This window comes from Erigeron canadensis, chromosome 9 (assembly GCF_010389155.1).
Source record: "Erigeron canadensis isolate Cc75 chromosome 9, C_canadensis_v1, whole genome shotgun sequence".
In the NCBI taxonomy this organism is placed as follows: domain Eukaryota; kingdom Viridiplantae; phylum Streptophyta; class Magnoliopsida; order Asterales; family Asteraceae; genus Erigeron; species Erigeron canadensis.
In genome coordinates this window covers 4,103,427-4,118,939 of record NC_057769.1, presented here as the reverse complement: position 1 = coordinate 4,118,939, position 15,513 = coordinate 4,103,427, and the positions used below count along the sequence as shown (strand labels likewise).

The 15,513-nt window shown below is 34.5% G+C and overlaps 2 protein-coding genes and 1 pseudogene across 4 annotated transcripts; 1 reads left to right on the top strand and 2 right to left on the bottom strand.

The window, feature by feature from the left end:
• Window positions 1-94: 94 nt before the first annotated feature.
• Window positions 95-2,485, top strand: LOC122581950 (zinc transporter 6, chloroplastic). The gene is made up of 3 exons (XM_043754283.1): window positions 95-776; window positions 939-1,088; window positions 1,873-2,485. The coding sequence occupies exons 1-3, from the start codon at window positions 216-218 to the stop codon at window positions 2,185-2,187; spliced, it is 1,026 nt and encodes a 341-aa protein (XP_043610218.1). The 5' UTR covers window positions 95-215; the 3' UTR covers window positions 2,188-2,485.
• A 178-nt stretch (window positions 2,486-2,663) lies between these two features.
• Window positions 2,664-11,402, bottom strand: LOC122581949 (6-phosphofructo-2-kinase/fructose-2,6-bisphosphatase-like). 3 transcript variants are annotated; one of them, XM_043754279.1, is made up of 23 exons: window positions 11,080-11,379; window positions 10,911-10,974; window positions 9,935-10,227; window positions 9,592-9,780; window positions 8,562-8,777; window positions 8,371-8,466; window positions 7,507-7,605; window positions 7,374-7,403; window positions 6,843-6,896; window positions 6,427-6,480; window positions 5,966-6,043; window positions 5,725-5,816; window positions 5,583-5,640; window positions 4,953-5,027; window positions 4,780-4,827; window positions 4,539-4,636; window positions 4,031-4,106; window positions 3,884-3,946; window positions 3,690-3,781; window positions 3,464-3,532; window positions 3,306-3,369; window positions 3,102-3,167; window positions 2,664-2,942 (listed from the first exon to the last, which is right to left on the bottom strand). In XM_043754279.1, exons 1-23 carry the CDS (start codon window positions 11,239-11,241, stop codon window positions 2,865-2,867), a joined length of 2,214 nt encoding a protein of 737 aa, XP_043610214.1. In that variant the 5' UTR covers window positions 11,242-11,379; the 3' UTR covers window positions 2,664-2,864. The 3 variants fall into 3 exon arrangements, with proteins under 3 accessions (XP_043610214.1, XP_043610217.1, XP_043610215.1); XM_043754282.1 differs by lacking the exons at window positions 9,592-9,780; window positions 9,935-10,227; window positions 10,911-10,974; window positions 11,080-11,379 and adding exons at window positions 8,869-8,901; window positions 9,468-9,484; XM_043754280.1 differs by lacking the exons at window positions 2,664-2,942; window positions 3,102-3,167; window positions 3,306-3,369; window positions 3,464-3,532 and having other exon boundaries at window positions 3,714-3,781; window positions 4,031-4,162; window positions 11,080-11,402.
• A 2,204-nt stretch (window positions 11,403-13,606) lies between these two features.
• LOC122580845 lies at window positions 13,607-15,249 on the bottom strand (annotated as a pseudogene).
• Between the last annotated feature and the right edge of the window lie 264 nt (window positions 15,250-15,513).

The window sequence follows — 15,513 nt, the reverse complement described above, 5'->3', positions numbered from 1 at the left end:
GTGAAACTACGAAGAATACTTGGTGGAATTCATACTAAGATTCACTATATTGTGTTATTGTCATTCATTCAAAGCATCGTCATTTTCCACACATAATAAAAACCTTTGCCCACATTTTCCACCAAACAAATAAACATCCCTTTATGGAATCCTGACTTACCATCTATACTTACAAATCGAAATTTTTTTATTTTTTTTTCTCTAAAATTATCATCATGACTTTGTGCGGAGTAGATTCCGCTAGAGAACTTGCGTGTCGCGACAGTCATGCTGCCGCGACACTCAAATTCATATCAATGTTGACGATATTCGTGACAAGTATCATTGGAATATCGGGACCAGTTATGTTGGCTCGTTTGTTTCACGGGAAACCATTATACGATAAAGCAATACTAATCATTAAATGTTTTGCGGCGGGTGTTATATTATCAACTTCATTAGTTCACGTGCTTCCTGACGCGTACGAGGCACTCGCGGATTGCCAAGTTTCATCACGTCATCCGTGGAAGGATTTTCCGTTTTCGGGTTTGGTTACTTTGATTGGTGTGTTGATGGCTTTGTTTGTTGATTTAACTGCCACTTCACATGTTGATGGATATAGTCATGGTCATGGTCATGGGGCTAAAGAGGTTGTTTCGGGTTATGAGAGGATTGGTGATGGTGAGGAATTGAAGAAATCCGCGGTGGTGGAGATTGAGCCGGTCGAAGTAGTGGAGGAGCGACAACGATTGAAAGAGGAGGAATTGATTAAGTTGAAACAAAGAATGGTATCACAGGTAATCAACGCAGTTTGTTTTCTGTTTGTCTTTTAATTTTATGTAAACCGGTATATAGTATGTATTTTGTACTAAACTAATATTTTGGTCATGTCTATAGAAGTCTTAAGTGTTTTTTTTTTTTTAATAAAAATGTTCAAGTTTCGGTACTGATGTTTGTAGGTGTTAGAGATTGGAATTATATTTCATTCGGTGATAATTGGGGTGACAATGGGGATGTCGCAAAATAAGTGTACGATTAAACCATTGGTGGCTGCATTGGCCTTTCATCAGATCTTCGAGGGGATGGGCCTTGGCGGTTGTATCGCTCAGGTAGTCTGACATCTATATATAAGTAATAATCTATAATTGGAGTTTGTTAATTGTACCCTTTTTAATAAGTCGCAATAAAATGTCATGTACGACATTTTACCATTGATATTCATACCATTTATGTTTTATTTATTTTTTTTAATAAAACTACCACACTAATGTATCATCTACCCCTGTCCGGGTATGTAAATTGATCAATAATGGTATGAATATCGATGGTAACATCACTGGTATTGTGCTAAAAATATGGACCGTTCATTTTACATTAATTTCTGAGCTCATAACTGTATTTGAGACCCACATGGCCACATCTGTTACTTGCAATTTGTCAAAAAAAATCATGTGATTTGTTTTGATGTTTACCTCTTTAATTCTTAATATATATTGAAAAGAAAAAGAAGTTTACTTTAATTTCATAACATGCTTTCTTTACATAAATGACTTTTGCTTTTTATCATATTATGAATAGTACGTTAGACCTTGTGATGATTTTCTTCAAAAACATGTTTTTCATACTTCTAACTTTTCAAATTGATCGAAAAAAATCATTTTTTCTGTAAAGAAGATGTTCTGAAATTACGTTGATGGTTCTAACTTTTGAATGCTCAATTTAAACAAGCATTGAATAACTGGTTGACACTGTCTTAAAGCTTTTGAAACTTTCATACAACAATTTTCTAAACCTATATACGAATCATTTGACTGTGTTTCTAAAACAAGAAGTCTACAATCTTTACACTTGACCGTGTTTCTAAAACAAGAAGTCTACAATCTTTACACGCAGGCGGGTTTCAAGTTTGGAACAACGGCGTACATGTGCATCATGTTTTCGGTGACAACACCAATGGGAATAGCACTCGGGATGATCTTATTCTCAATGACAGGATACGATGATAGCAACCCAAATGCGTTGATCATGGAAGGACTTTTGGGTTCTTTGTCATCCGGAATCCTCATATACATGGGTCTTGTGGATCTTATTGCTCTTGATTTCTTTCACAATAAGCTGATGAGTTCTGAAACTTGGTTAAAAAAGTCATCTTTTCTGGCCCTTGTTCTTGGCTCTACTTCAATGTCTATACTTGCTCTCTGGGCTTGAAAATGAAATTTCATCCCTTACTCAAATGCTAGTGACGCCTGCTTGTACGTAGCGATTGTATTTTCTTGTTTTTGAGCGGTTTGGTTTTGTGCACCACTCGTATCAATTGATTTTAATGATACGAATATAACAAAAACCATAGAGTGTAGATATCACTTATGCCATAAGTATGTAGGCGAAATTCACCGTCAATTTCAACCCTACGGATCAAATTGGGTTATGTTACGGCTCGAATGGGATGCACTGTAAAGTAATTGATACTGTGTTTGCTAATGATTAGAAACAGACTTGAACTTTATAACCAATGGCATTAGATATACATTATGCTTGTAGAGTAACCATTATCATCAAATCTGCCAAATTGAACAAAAACAGCACTGAAATTGGCGAGCCCAACACAAGACTAAACCAAAACAAAATCTGTTGAACGATAACCCTAATATGGACAGAAACACTGACATCAACTTAACGCCTTATTCATAAAATGTGAACTACGTGTTCATTATATTTTTCATTGGCCAAAATTATTCCATGTTAATTGTTATGTAACCAAAAGTTGTGTGGTTCTTTGCTTTTTGTGGAATATAAACCTGAATGAATCATGTAATCGTCAACAATTTCAAGTGTTAGCATTAGCAAGTTACAAGTAAACAATGTACTGCCTTTGTGGAAACTGATCAATCCATGAGCTTGTATCTTTTCTCTTGGACCCCGGTGACTCCCATTTGTATCTCTATTATTGTATGCAATGGCATCTGAAAAAGAAAACACATCATGAGACTAAGTAGAGGCCGCCATTACGGCCCATTTGCTAACGAAAGCACTGATTTGAGTTGCGTTAAATTCAAACGGGTTAAATGCTGTATCTCAAACTGAAAGTGCGAGTATGGATTGTGCTCATGTAATGTTGTTACCTCTATGTGTGGAATTTCTTTCAACGGTTTATCGGCAAAATATGCATATAACGCTCTCAAAACAGCCTATACAAAAGCAAAGAAAGAAGGTAAATACTGTAAATATATTTTGTGCGTTTTGTAGACTGTTATTAGTTTCAGGTTCTTCGTTTAATTAAAAGAGTAAATTAAAATTTGAGAATCAGGTGAAGTAGGAAGGTTGACCTGGTGAGCTACTACTACAACAGGAGCCCGTTGCCGCTCAAGCTCGATTATCACGGGCTCTAACCTGCCACAGATCAAGTTTTTGAGATTTAATTATATGTACTAAAGCAAAACCTATATGTTAATAAGAGTAGTTAATGGAATAAGAAATGGTGAACCTTTGTATCACATCCAAGTAAGACTCTCCACGAGGATACCGATACCTCAATTTATCCTTCTTCCGTGCCCTTTAATGAAACAAATATAATTAAGAAATCAATATATGGAGAAAACAACACATAATGGATGACTATAACTAAATAAAAAGCCTAATGTACATAATAGAAGATAGAAGAATAGAAACTGGTAAAGCTTATAGTTTGGATATTTTGGGATAAAACATACCCATATTCCTCTGGCATGTTCTTCTTTATTTCTTCATACGTCATTCCATCACATACACCGGCATTTATCTCATCAAGTGCACGCCATTGTATCTATGAGAAAAGATAAAATCGATAAATTCCATAAACAAAGATGCAACCATACAATACTCGATCAAGAATCCCGCAATCTTGAAATTTCATGAATACACTAACCTTTGGGAAGCCAACAATTTGATTTGCCGTCAAAATTGTTCTCTGCAATGTGCTTGTCCATATCTATAGATTCAGAGTGAATAAGATGTGAATAAATCAACAGACCATTCAAATATGAAGGCAAACTGAATCAAAAAGAATTCTTACTGAAGCAGCTCGCTCATTTTGGAGTCGCTTTTCCACAAAGTTAGCAAGTTTCTTCGCATAAAGATCACCTTTCCCGCTGTTGAATAAGTTGAAAATATTACACACACACTAGCACAACACCGCATTGCATACCTAGCTCAGATGCAGAGGACAAGTGACAAACATGTGGGGCAATAATGGGCCAAAATACGGCTGGGTCAGGTTGAGATTCACAACACTTTTTTTGAGTTCTAATAATAATTGATGGGTTAAATGAGTCACTAGTTAACTTTTACAATAATAATCTATTTTATAAATAAAAAAACTTACAATGCATTTGATTATACTTCAGAAGTTAACTGGTGTGACCTATTTCCTTTTTGGTTAAATCTTTTAGCTTGACTTGTCACATTCTCACAGATGTTAAAAAACCAAGTCGGCTCATTAGTAGATAATGGATCGAATTATCCACCTGACCTAAATACAAGTAGATAATATTGTGTTTATCATATAAGTGACAAGAACCAACCTCAAAACAGTGTCACCACCTATTCTTCCTCTGACGTTATCCCGACTCTCTCCATGCCTTGTAAGCAAAATCGGGCGTGGTGTCAGATGTGTATTCACCTGAAAATCATCTTAAACACATTATGGCCAAGTAGGCTTTTTTTACCAAATTTCTATTTTTAATTTAAATACCCAAGCTTGTTCACCACATTATGAAACGAAATGGTAAACTAAGATGGAAATCTACTTTTTCAGTGACATACCAGGAAAAACACAATCCGTCCCGGAAGATATCCACCAATATTGTTAACCTGAAATGATAAATGATATTCGTTAGTTAAAAAGGACTAGATGTGTTTCTCCCCTTCATATTCTACCTAAAAAGGTATGGCACAGTACATCATTAAAAAGAAAAACAAACACGCAGACAGCTTACGTGTATCTTCCCGCCTTGTCCACTGGCCATGTCGATCACTTTAATGTAAGAACCTTCATTCACTGGCTCATACATCTAGCAACAAGAAAGGAAAAGTTCTAGGCTTTATACATTTTAACCAACTATTTTCATTTTGCAAAAAATCTGTGAAATAATATTGAGACTTGCAGTCCCATTTGCTTCAGATATAATGATGGGACCCACAATTCAAAGATGGGAAATAATACGATACTTAGAGTCTCATTTGGACTCTGGTTGGCGTTAAAAGATAGAAAGATGAACTCACAACTAAGAGAAGGAGAAAATGGCATACATTATATGTGATCACACGTTCATTTTACTGGGTCATAACTTAATAGGTAGAAAGTCGCAGTGTTCATCATTACTGCATACAACTTCCTACATGTTTTATTCAAACATTCAGCTCATAATCATTATCAATGCATTACTAGCTGTAAAAACAGAAGATGTGTGTGATGGTCAGCCCCAAACCAACCCGGCCATTCTGACCCATACTAAAAATGACCAGTTTCAATCCAAACCTGTTTAACCCATATCCCAACATGCCATTTTGAAACTTGGTACCCACCAAAAAGAAAATTATAGAGAAAGAGTAGCTCAAGGTGCTACCTTTTCATAATTATCAAGTCTCCTTTTGAAGTCCTGATATCCAGCTTCAAAGTCCGTTCTGTAGATTAATGTTATATACTTTAGTCCTATATGCTTCAGTTTATAACAAAAAAAATGTGATAGTTGTGGGAAGAGATTTTACTCTTCTGCATAATCGGGACTTTGTTGAATCTTGAGACGTATATTTCTTTCAATAATCAGCGGATCAGTACATATTGTTTCCAAAAAGATGATCTGTAATAAGAACAGTAGAAAATCAGAAACCCACGAAGTCCCTTTCAAGACAATGTCATCTTAATCGCTTGACACATGTTATATTATAATGTTCATTGACACTTTGAAAGTTCTAATATATATTATAATAATAAACAACAGCGACAGACCTTGCATTTGCCTTCAGCCATTTTCATTAGCATATTCCTGCGACGGCTAGTGCTGTTTGTGGCATCAAATATTCCTACCTGCATGCAACCGTAGCTTTAGATCCAGAATTTTTAATGAGGCTATGCACTACCATACCATTTATTTACCTTTTTATATTTTTCACGTTATAATATTTTTTCTAAATCCTATCTATATGTACTCAAAACTTAAACTCAGAATTACGATCGGGGTATGCAGTACCATAACTTTTTCTTTTCTTTTCCTCTTCATTATCACACCACAACCTTTTTTTGGTTCCTACATACAGTTGTAATCTTGGATACAGAATTTATGTTAGGGGTATCAGGGGTGCACTAACATTACAAAAAGAGTTTGATGTTTTTACACGATAATCATTTTTCATGTATGATACACCCTTGTTGTGAACCCTTTAAAATATATAAACATAAAAAGGACTTACTTGGCCACCTTCTTGCATCCAAGCTATCATGTCGTCCATTGCCAGAGCGGCTACCTAGTAGCACGTGATGTATTAAAACTATTTGCAAAGAAACATGTCAATAGATTGTACCATATAACGCTACTAGATTAATTATACTTCGTTAAAAAAAATCAACACTTTTTTCTTAAAATGTAAATTAAAGTTGGCTGTCATATTGACTTATTGTTAAAAATTAAATGTAGACCCAGCTTTAAGCAACTCAAAGTGTATAACTAATAAACATTTAATTAAATTACTCACATTACTATTTACTACAGCAGACGTATATTAAAACATATATGGTTTATCATAAATTAGTGTCAGGTAAAGAGCAACAACAAATGGGTTCAAAATCCCCATTAACCTCATAAGAAACAATTTTATTGGCCATTCACCTCATTCCGAGCTTCCATGCCTTCTGGATTGTCACCTCGGAAAAAATCAGCAGTCTACATCAATAATAAACGGGCCTATCAGGCATCAGCATTCATTAGTGACAAAAAGCTGACGGACGGGCAAAAGAGAATCAGTATGGATCAAAATGTGCCTATGACAGACTGACAGGCGAAAGAGGTAACTTTCAAAATGACTCGAATGGTTCAAGCAGGTCAAAAGTCAACCCAAAACATATTCACAATTCATAAAACATCTGAAAACATTTTTATCCCAAATTAGATTACCATTCTAACAAAATAGTTCTCTCTACTCATACTTTATACCACTAAGTATAAAATTCAAGAAATGGCAAAAAAGGAAGTGTTTGTGGGCTGACCAAACCCAATTTGACCAGCAAGCCATCCAACCTGCCTACCTTTCCATCTCTAAGTAAAGTGTATCATCGGAAGATCATGCAAATTTAAGAGTGCAACTACAATCTCGCTTTTCAATGTTTATCAAAAATAAAAAAGGAATTAAAAAGGATATACCAGGCTAGCTCCATGCTTTAAGCGTCTATACTGTTAGGGTAAGAAAAAAGAAATATCAGACTACTAACTTTACTTTCATAAGTCCCAGCAAATGATTAAAGAAGACAATGTAAAAGACTAAATGAGCAATCACCTTTCCAACATTGAAATGTTTAGTGTCATGACCTAACCAACGCATATACCTTGTAATTTTAGCAGCTGTAAAAGTTTTGCCACGAGCCGGCAAACCAACCTACCACAAACATCAAAGTTTTAGAATATTTCTATCAATATTCGCAAAAGCTATTAGACCATAAAAAGTAAGTGTACCAATTTAAACCCAATTATGCAAAATGAAATTGATTTTGGCTTCATTTCAATGATAATAGGTTCAACAGGTAAATTAAGAACTTTAAAAAATGATACGGAACAAAAAGTAGGACATTACCCAATCAATTGTTTATAACTGCTTAAATTTTTTATTGAGAGTTAGTCATTATGGCAATACTAGTTGTGGATATGATATTTAAAACATTAGTTACTTACTAAAAAAAATTAAAAAGAAAATGATAATAGTTTGGAAGGTCAACCCAACCTGATCGTTATCCAATCTGCCTGATTTACCGCCGTTATTAAAATGTAGGGGTGGTAATTTTGACCCATTTATCTCTGAATGTGTCGATTCAGATTATGATTAAATCTAACATGTCAAATGAGTGAAGTATATATACCGTATTAGCTTATAAGAAAACGAGCCAAACATCACCCAAAGTTTTCCGTACCTTTTGCAATCATACTTAACACACTAGTTAGATATAGTTCAACTTAATAAAAAGGAAGGACAAGAGTCTTTGATGTCAATGCAAGTCGACCTATTTGTACAGTAGCCTAGTTTTTTTCATTTTGACCTGTTGACCAACCCGCCTGACCCCCCCCCCCCCCCCTCTTCTCTTTTGTCTCCTCTAATAACATGATTCGAGACAGGTATTGAAACTATATGACATAACGATGCAACTACCAAGACAATTGCGAGATGCATATCTTCTTTGGGTCCAAGCATTTGATCAGCAACAGCCGCGGCTGCAACAGCTCCAGCAGCAGCGGGCATTGAGTTCTAATAGTTTGATATGTTAGAAAGTTCAAAGACAAAAAACAACCTATATGTTAAAGATATATGCACACAGTCAAAAAAGCTAGACTTATACAAACCTTGGCTTCTGAATCTGGTAAATGTGTTGCACTCACAGATTTAACTAACCGAGAAGATCCAACACCTCGATCCACAAAAAGTATTGTCTCACTATTTTGTTTCTGTAGCGGTGAAAATGTACCAACAGACTTCGACTCGACCATGCCCGGAGAGTGGTACACTTTAGTAAGATCTGAGCCAACAGCTTCCCTTTCGAGACCCACAACTTCTGGTTCCTATTCAAATGGCATAATCACTTATAACCAATAAAGGTCAAGGTCACAAAATGGGCAGCTTGGGTAAGCCAAAATAGTAAGGTTCTGTTACCTGTGGATACAGATCATGCTGGCCAAAGTACTCCTTTGTCAAAGAAGATATCCTTTTCGTTAATATAAATAACTAATTTTTAAAGATGACTATATTCTAACTTTCCCGAGTAAAATTATTTAAAGTTTTTATGCATTAGAAATGTACTTAAGGTGACTTTTGACTCATTCAACTGACCTCTTTCAAACCCTTTTTCTTATTTCACACGATGGCGAGAGGTAAAAACATAGCTCGTGTTGGCCTATTCATAGGTTGATGGGTCAAACTTACAACCTCTGCATAAATAGTATAGCATAAAGGGAAAGAGAAATTATAATCAGTTTGTACAGAACTCCCCCACCATATATTTAGGCTCTGCTATTCATCCTATATTTTTAGATGGTCATTTAGGGCTTATTATCAAACATAGCAATTTTACAGGACAAAAGGACTACTATTCAAACAAAAGTGTATTTTTAAATCAATAGAAACTACTATGAAACTTAACTTTAAAAGGTTAGATTATATTGTAATGATACTTATGGTATGATCTATGATGTAATAGAATTGAAGAAAGTTATCTATAAAAACTACTTTAACAAACGATGTTTACACCCAACCTTTTTGCCTCGTATAAAAAGTTATCTCTTTTGACCAGAACCCGTTAGCCAACCTGTGTAGCCCACGTATACAGAATTTCAGGTTTAGAACATCAGAGGCATAATAAATAACCAAAATGGACACCTTTTTAATCGTGGGCAGATCAATGCAAACACTCACACCCTTGGCTGAACCATCAACTTTGGTAGATTCCTCATCATGCTTCGTTGACCTTGGATTCTCAGTCAAATTAGCCGCATATACCACGGGAGTTGCTGGAGTTGGGACCACATATTGTTCAAGATCAAGATCCAAACTTGCTGAAGAGCCATTCTGTGTAAATATTTATGAAAATAAACCTCTAAGTAAATGTCGATCACACACCCAATCTGATAACTGGTAATCTTTTTCAAACTGCATATAGGCATAAATTAAAATGCACATCGAGATGAACACGGTGCATTAAAGAAAGGTGGAATATCCGTACCTCACCACCCTCCGGCAATGCATTTATACTAACATCAGGAATCCCACGAACTGTTGAGGGTTCAAGATTTTCTTGATAAGCTCTCCAACTAGCAGCAAGGTCAAAGGGTGAAACCCTATCGGCCTTGATGCACACCCTATATTCAAGAATCTCCTCATTGCTTAGCCTAAATAGAGCCAACCTTGTGACCCCTTGCAAGGTACCACCCATGAATTGTCTGGTTGGACCTTCCTCCACTATGTATGATTCATTGTTATCCCTGGCCTTCAACAAGAACTTGAAGTCCAAGGTTTCTAACAGCAATACAAAAAATATCATTTATTAGTGGTTATTTCAAACAACCATCCTCCAATATCAGAACCAAATATAAATGTCAATGTGGTTATACTATTTTTTTCTGAAAAACATAACATAAACCATAATGGATTTAAGGATACGCAAGAAGAAGGAAGTATTTTATAATGAATGCAAATTTAGGCAAAACTCGATCATATGTATCTTACTTTTGAAAACTTCTTTTACATATATCAAAGCTTTCAATTCCTTCCCATTCTATGCATCCTATGACTTAATCACGTAACTCGCATTTTTGGTGGTGTGCCACCATTACAAGTTGCCACAACATCAAAACCGTAGCGACTTCTATATCAAGTAACCAATATGTCTGATGACATGACAACCATACAAGTTGCCACATCAGCAAAACCGTATTGGTTTACAATTCACAAGAGGCCAAATACATCAAACCATACAAACAATTTAAGTAAGATACATACTATAGAGTTTCCTGTAACATTCACTTCACACAAGAATTATGGCAAGCCTCTACCTAATTCTTTAACCGCAACAATACTCAATCCCACGTATAAGCGGCGTATAATGGGGCCAGGCCTCTAACTAATTAACTAGTAATAATGCAAACAAGAAAACATATAAATAAAAAAAGATTAATACAAAAAGGCAAAGCAAAGGATACCATGATTAGGAGAGACAACAAAACTTAATTGCCACATTAAAGTTGACTCCCTCTCCATTGGAAGCTAAATTAATACAAAACAGTAAAAATTAACAAAATTAATCACATGGGTATTGAATTATATCAAACAAAAAGGTAAAAAAAAAGTTATGGGAGTTAAAAAGTTTACAGCTTTACAAGGATCCCAACAACCAACAAGAGGAACAGAGCCATAGACATGAGGAACAAGGTCTCCTTTTGGGCTATAATCTTCCATCTTTAATGACACGTATAGTTGACCACCGCCATGATCATCGGTTGTCTGAAGATTTATTGATGACCCACTTCCCATTCAGACACTAAAAACACACTAGTGATTACCAATTTTGAGAAGAACCCCAGATGGGATTTTCTTGAAATTATTAAAGAAAGAATATTAATGATGATGATGAATTGGGTGTTTGGAGAAATTTGTGTTTTGATTGTAAGAATTTTGAAGGGGATATAAAAGTGAGGGTGATATGGTTAAGGGTGTGGGTTAGGGGGGGTGGGGTGGGGTTCCAAATGACATGTAAGTCAAGGGGAAACCATTCGGTATCGAGTGGCCACGAGTTTCTAACTTTCCCCTTTTTGTAATGTGTTAGATGAGGGTTTTTTTCAAGGGTGATGATATTATTAGTACCATAAGTTATCACGAGTATTAATCTAGTACAGGTTGGTAGATTAATTAAAAACTACGATACTAATATCATCTATTTTTTTGTCAAAGTTTTAAATTCGACTGTAATAATAAAGGTATTTTGTTTGGGTATATATGAGGATTTATTCTACAAGGAATTTTATAACAAAGATTTACTAAAATAATATATGTTAGGTATTTCAATATTTGCGAGTAGCTCACATGAATAAAACAAAAATAAAAGTGATTAATCTTCTGAGTTAAATAGCCAAAAATTTTCTTAATCATAAAATGATAATAAGACGTAAAATCAAATGATAAATTTAGAAAGTTTAATAAAATCTACATGTCATCATTTTATGACTTTGGAAAGATTTTTAGTTTAAATTTTAGGTGGATATATCATTAAAAGGGAAGGGAGTGACGGTCCATGAAACATTGAGTTTTTGGTTTGGATATGTCTTATATAACTAGTAATTTCATGGTTGTTTCCTGTATTTTCTTTTTTTCTAATCGTTTTAATTGTTTAGTTAATTTAATAATGTGAACTCGGTCATATTCTAAGGTTATGAAAATGCCTACAAAATTTGATTACTATTTTGGAAAAATGACCAGGCAGGTGTGTTGTTCATTCTAATTCAAAAATACCAATACATCAAAATAGTTTATGGATCCATGGCTTTAAGTTTAACTTGTGACTAGTATCTTTTCATTAATTCATTTATTCGTTTGTTTTCTTGTAATTAATTATATCAAGTTTAAAAGAAAGAGTATATTCTTTTAAAAATAGTATATATGTGATGTGATAAAAGGAGCATAGATAATATCGACATGTTGGAGTATGCTTTTGTGTGGAATTTAATGGTATGCCTACAAAATCTCTGAATATGGATAAGATGTAAAGATGATATATTCGCACAAGCTTGGGTGCCTTTTTCGCCACTTCCAAATGATAGTGATTGAAGCTAACATATCATTGAAGCGCAAAAAAAAAATATTTTTTTGTCTTGTATAAGTTTTGAGGTCTTAATATTATAACGGTATATATAAGAGATTAAAATGTGAATTGTGTTTAAAACTATAAAAAAAAGAAAAAAAACCCTCTAACCATGTAAAACATAAGAATATAACTCTAGACCTATATCTTTAAAATTGACTACAAGTCTAACTAGTAGTGTGTTCAACCCACCACAAGTCGATAGAAAGACATTAGGGATGCGCATAGGTGTCGTCCCGTACCGGTATCAACTACCAACCTCGAACATCGCAAAAATGTGGTATCAATCCTGATCTCATATAAGGCGAGATTTTCTCGGTCGTGACTTGTCCCAATCCCGAAACCATCAAAAACCAATAGCGTTCCCGATCACACTTAAGACTTGGTATCATTTCCAGATACCAATACCAAGATGAGTCTCAGGACTTGAAATTTTCTGCTCATCCCTAAAAAGTATTAGGGCCTTTTTAATAATTCAGCTAATGCAAATTATATATGTCAACATAAAATCAAATACATAATGTATTACATCAATAAGAATTTTATACTCAAAGTTAATTTAAAGCAAAATATAACTTTTTATAATACAATTATAATACTTTCTCCGTCCCATATTAATTATTTAATTTTGACTTGTCAAATCTTCTACTTTCAATTTTAATCGTAAATATTTTTGTATCTATTATATAACACTTTATATAAATTATATAAACGGGTTGAGTTTTAAATATAATCTTCATTGATATAACTTTCAACAATTACTATATATATAACACAAACAAAAATATATATGATAAAAATTCTAAGGAATAAATTTAACAAGTTAGTCAAAATTAGACATTTAATATGAAATAAATTGAGTAATAACCTTAAAACAAGATGGAAAAGTATTTCATTTCTTCGGAGTTGTTTCCGAGTAGTGTTCCCAATGTGCAATGTAAATAGAAATATAAACTTATATTCTAGTAGTACTTAATATTTAGGAAAGGTAAAATAAATGTTTTTCATAGTATATATCCTGAATGTAACATACGACGTTTATCTAGGATCATGAAATTAAAATGCAGATTCTAAAAACGGGGAATCGCTACAACCAACAAAGGGTGCTTCCTACGAACCGCAACACCATTGGACTCATCACTCATATCGAGTTCTTCAACTCTCCCTCCATTTGGTAGTTTGAAGTCAAATTTGTACACCAAATTTGCCAATGCAAGTTTGTTTACAGCCATTCCAAATTGAATACCCGGACATCCTCTCCTTCCACCTCCAAATGGAAATAACTCGAAGTGAAGACCCTTGTAGTCGATATTTTTGTTTAAGAACCTCTCTGGCTTAAACTCATCGGGTTCTTCCCATGTCATAGGATCTCTAGCTATCATCCAAGCATTGATAATCATTTGTGTGCCTTTTGCAATGTCATACCTCACTAGTTTGACATCTTGCGTTGATTCTCGAGGAAGAAGTAATGGAACGGGAGGATGTAATTAAGCGCATGGTCTCTTTAATTTAGTACAGCTTCTAAATACGGGTGTTGCGTTTTATCAAAATCTTACTCTGAAATTATGGGTCTTCCGGCCTTGTGCTATCTCGGTTACCCTTTCTTGTAGTTTTTGCACTATTCTTGGATGGCTTATAAGTTCCGAGATTCCCCACTCTAAACTTGTGGGTGTCTAGTATCCGTCCCAGCAACAAACATTTCCTAATTCATGAAATATATAAATTTCAAATTTTAATTTGATCAATTGGATTTGCAAGCAAAAAAATAATAGTATAAAAACTTTAATAGCGTCTTTATAATTAACAACCATGTTCGTCTTAATTTGCTTGTTCCTTTTGAATTTCTATTAGTATATCGACTACATCATGGCCGACGACAACACTTTCTTCACTTCTTCTAGCACCTTGCAAATGGTCTTCAACCATGCTATCAAGAAACTCATCAACCTCTGTAGCAATTTTTCTTGCTCTTGCTTCCAAACCACTTAATTGATCCACCCAAGAAAGTGAGGGGATATAAGTTCCTACACTAATTAAAGACGCCTAATAATTCCATTGCGTTGCCATCCTGATCTATAAACGGTCCTGCATCATACTTTCTTCCCATTGTGACCCGACAAATAATGCTATTTGTGAGTGACACAATAATATTGGTCAAGTCAATTGCATGATTATTAGATGTATGATCATCAATCATATCAATCATAAATTTGGTCTTATCTTCTCTTACTTTTCGAAACATATGAACCCTTTTTGCACTTAAGAGATTGAGCACATATATGCTCTTTGTTTGCCTCCAATATTCTCCATAATGGGCAAACGCTACATTTTTAGCACCATAAGTTAGTATGCTTTGAACCTTTGTTTTTTACCGACCTGTCTGGATAATATTGCATCATGAGTTTTCAAGATCTCACGGGCTGCTTCAGCAGAGGATGCTATAACCACGGGTACACTTCCGAAATGATGAGCGAACTATATTTGTGGGCCAAAGTTTTGAGAGAGCGATGAGGGGCTAAGCCTAGTTGATGGAGGTTTCCTATTATTATTCGAAGCCTTGGTGGAGATGGTGGTAAAAAAAATTCAGATTTTGAATTTGATGAATTCCATTTGAAATATATATAAATTGTCAACACAAATAGTGGTAAAAGCAAGAGCATCAAGGTATTTGATGAGGGAAACATGACTCTAACTTTATATATAATCCACAATACACTTTTTAGTTATGTAATATTCTGTCACCTACATATATGCCCCAATATAATCTGTTTTGACAAGCTAAAACGCATAATTCATAGATCAACTTGATATCTAAAAGCGTAATTTAATTTATATAAGAAAATGAAAAATAATCAGACGTGTGTGACAAATGTGGGCTTCAATGATATAACTTGGCAAATTGCAACCGAAGTTTTTTAATATATGGTCCAACCAATCCTAACCACAAC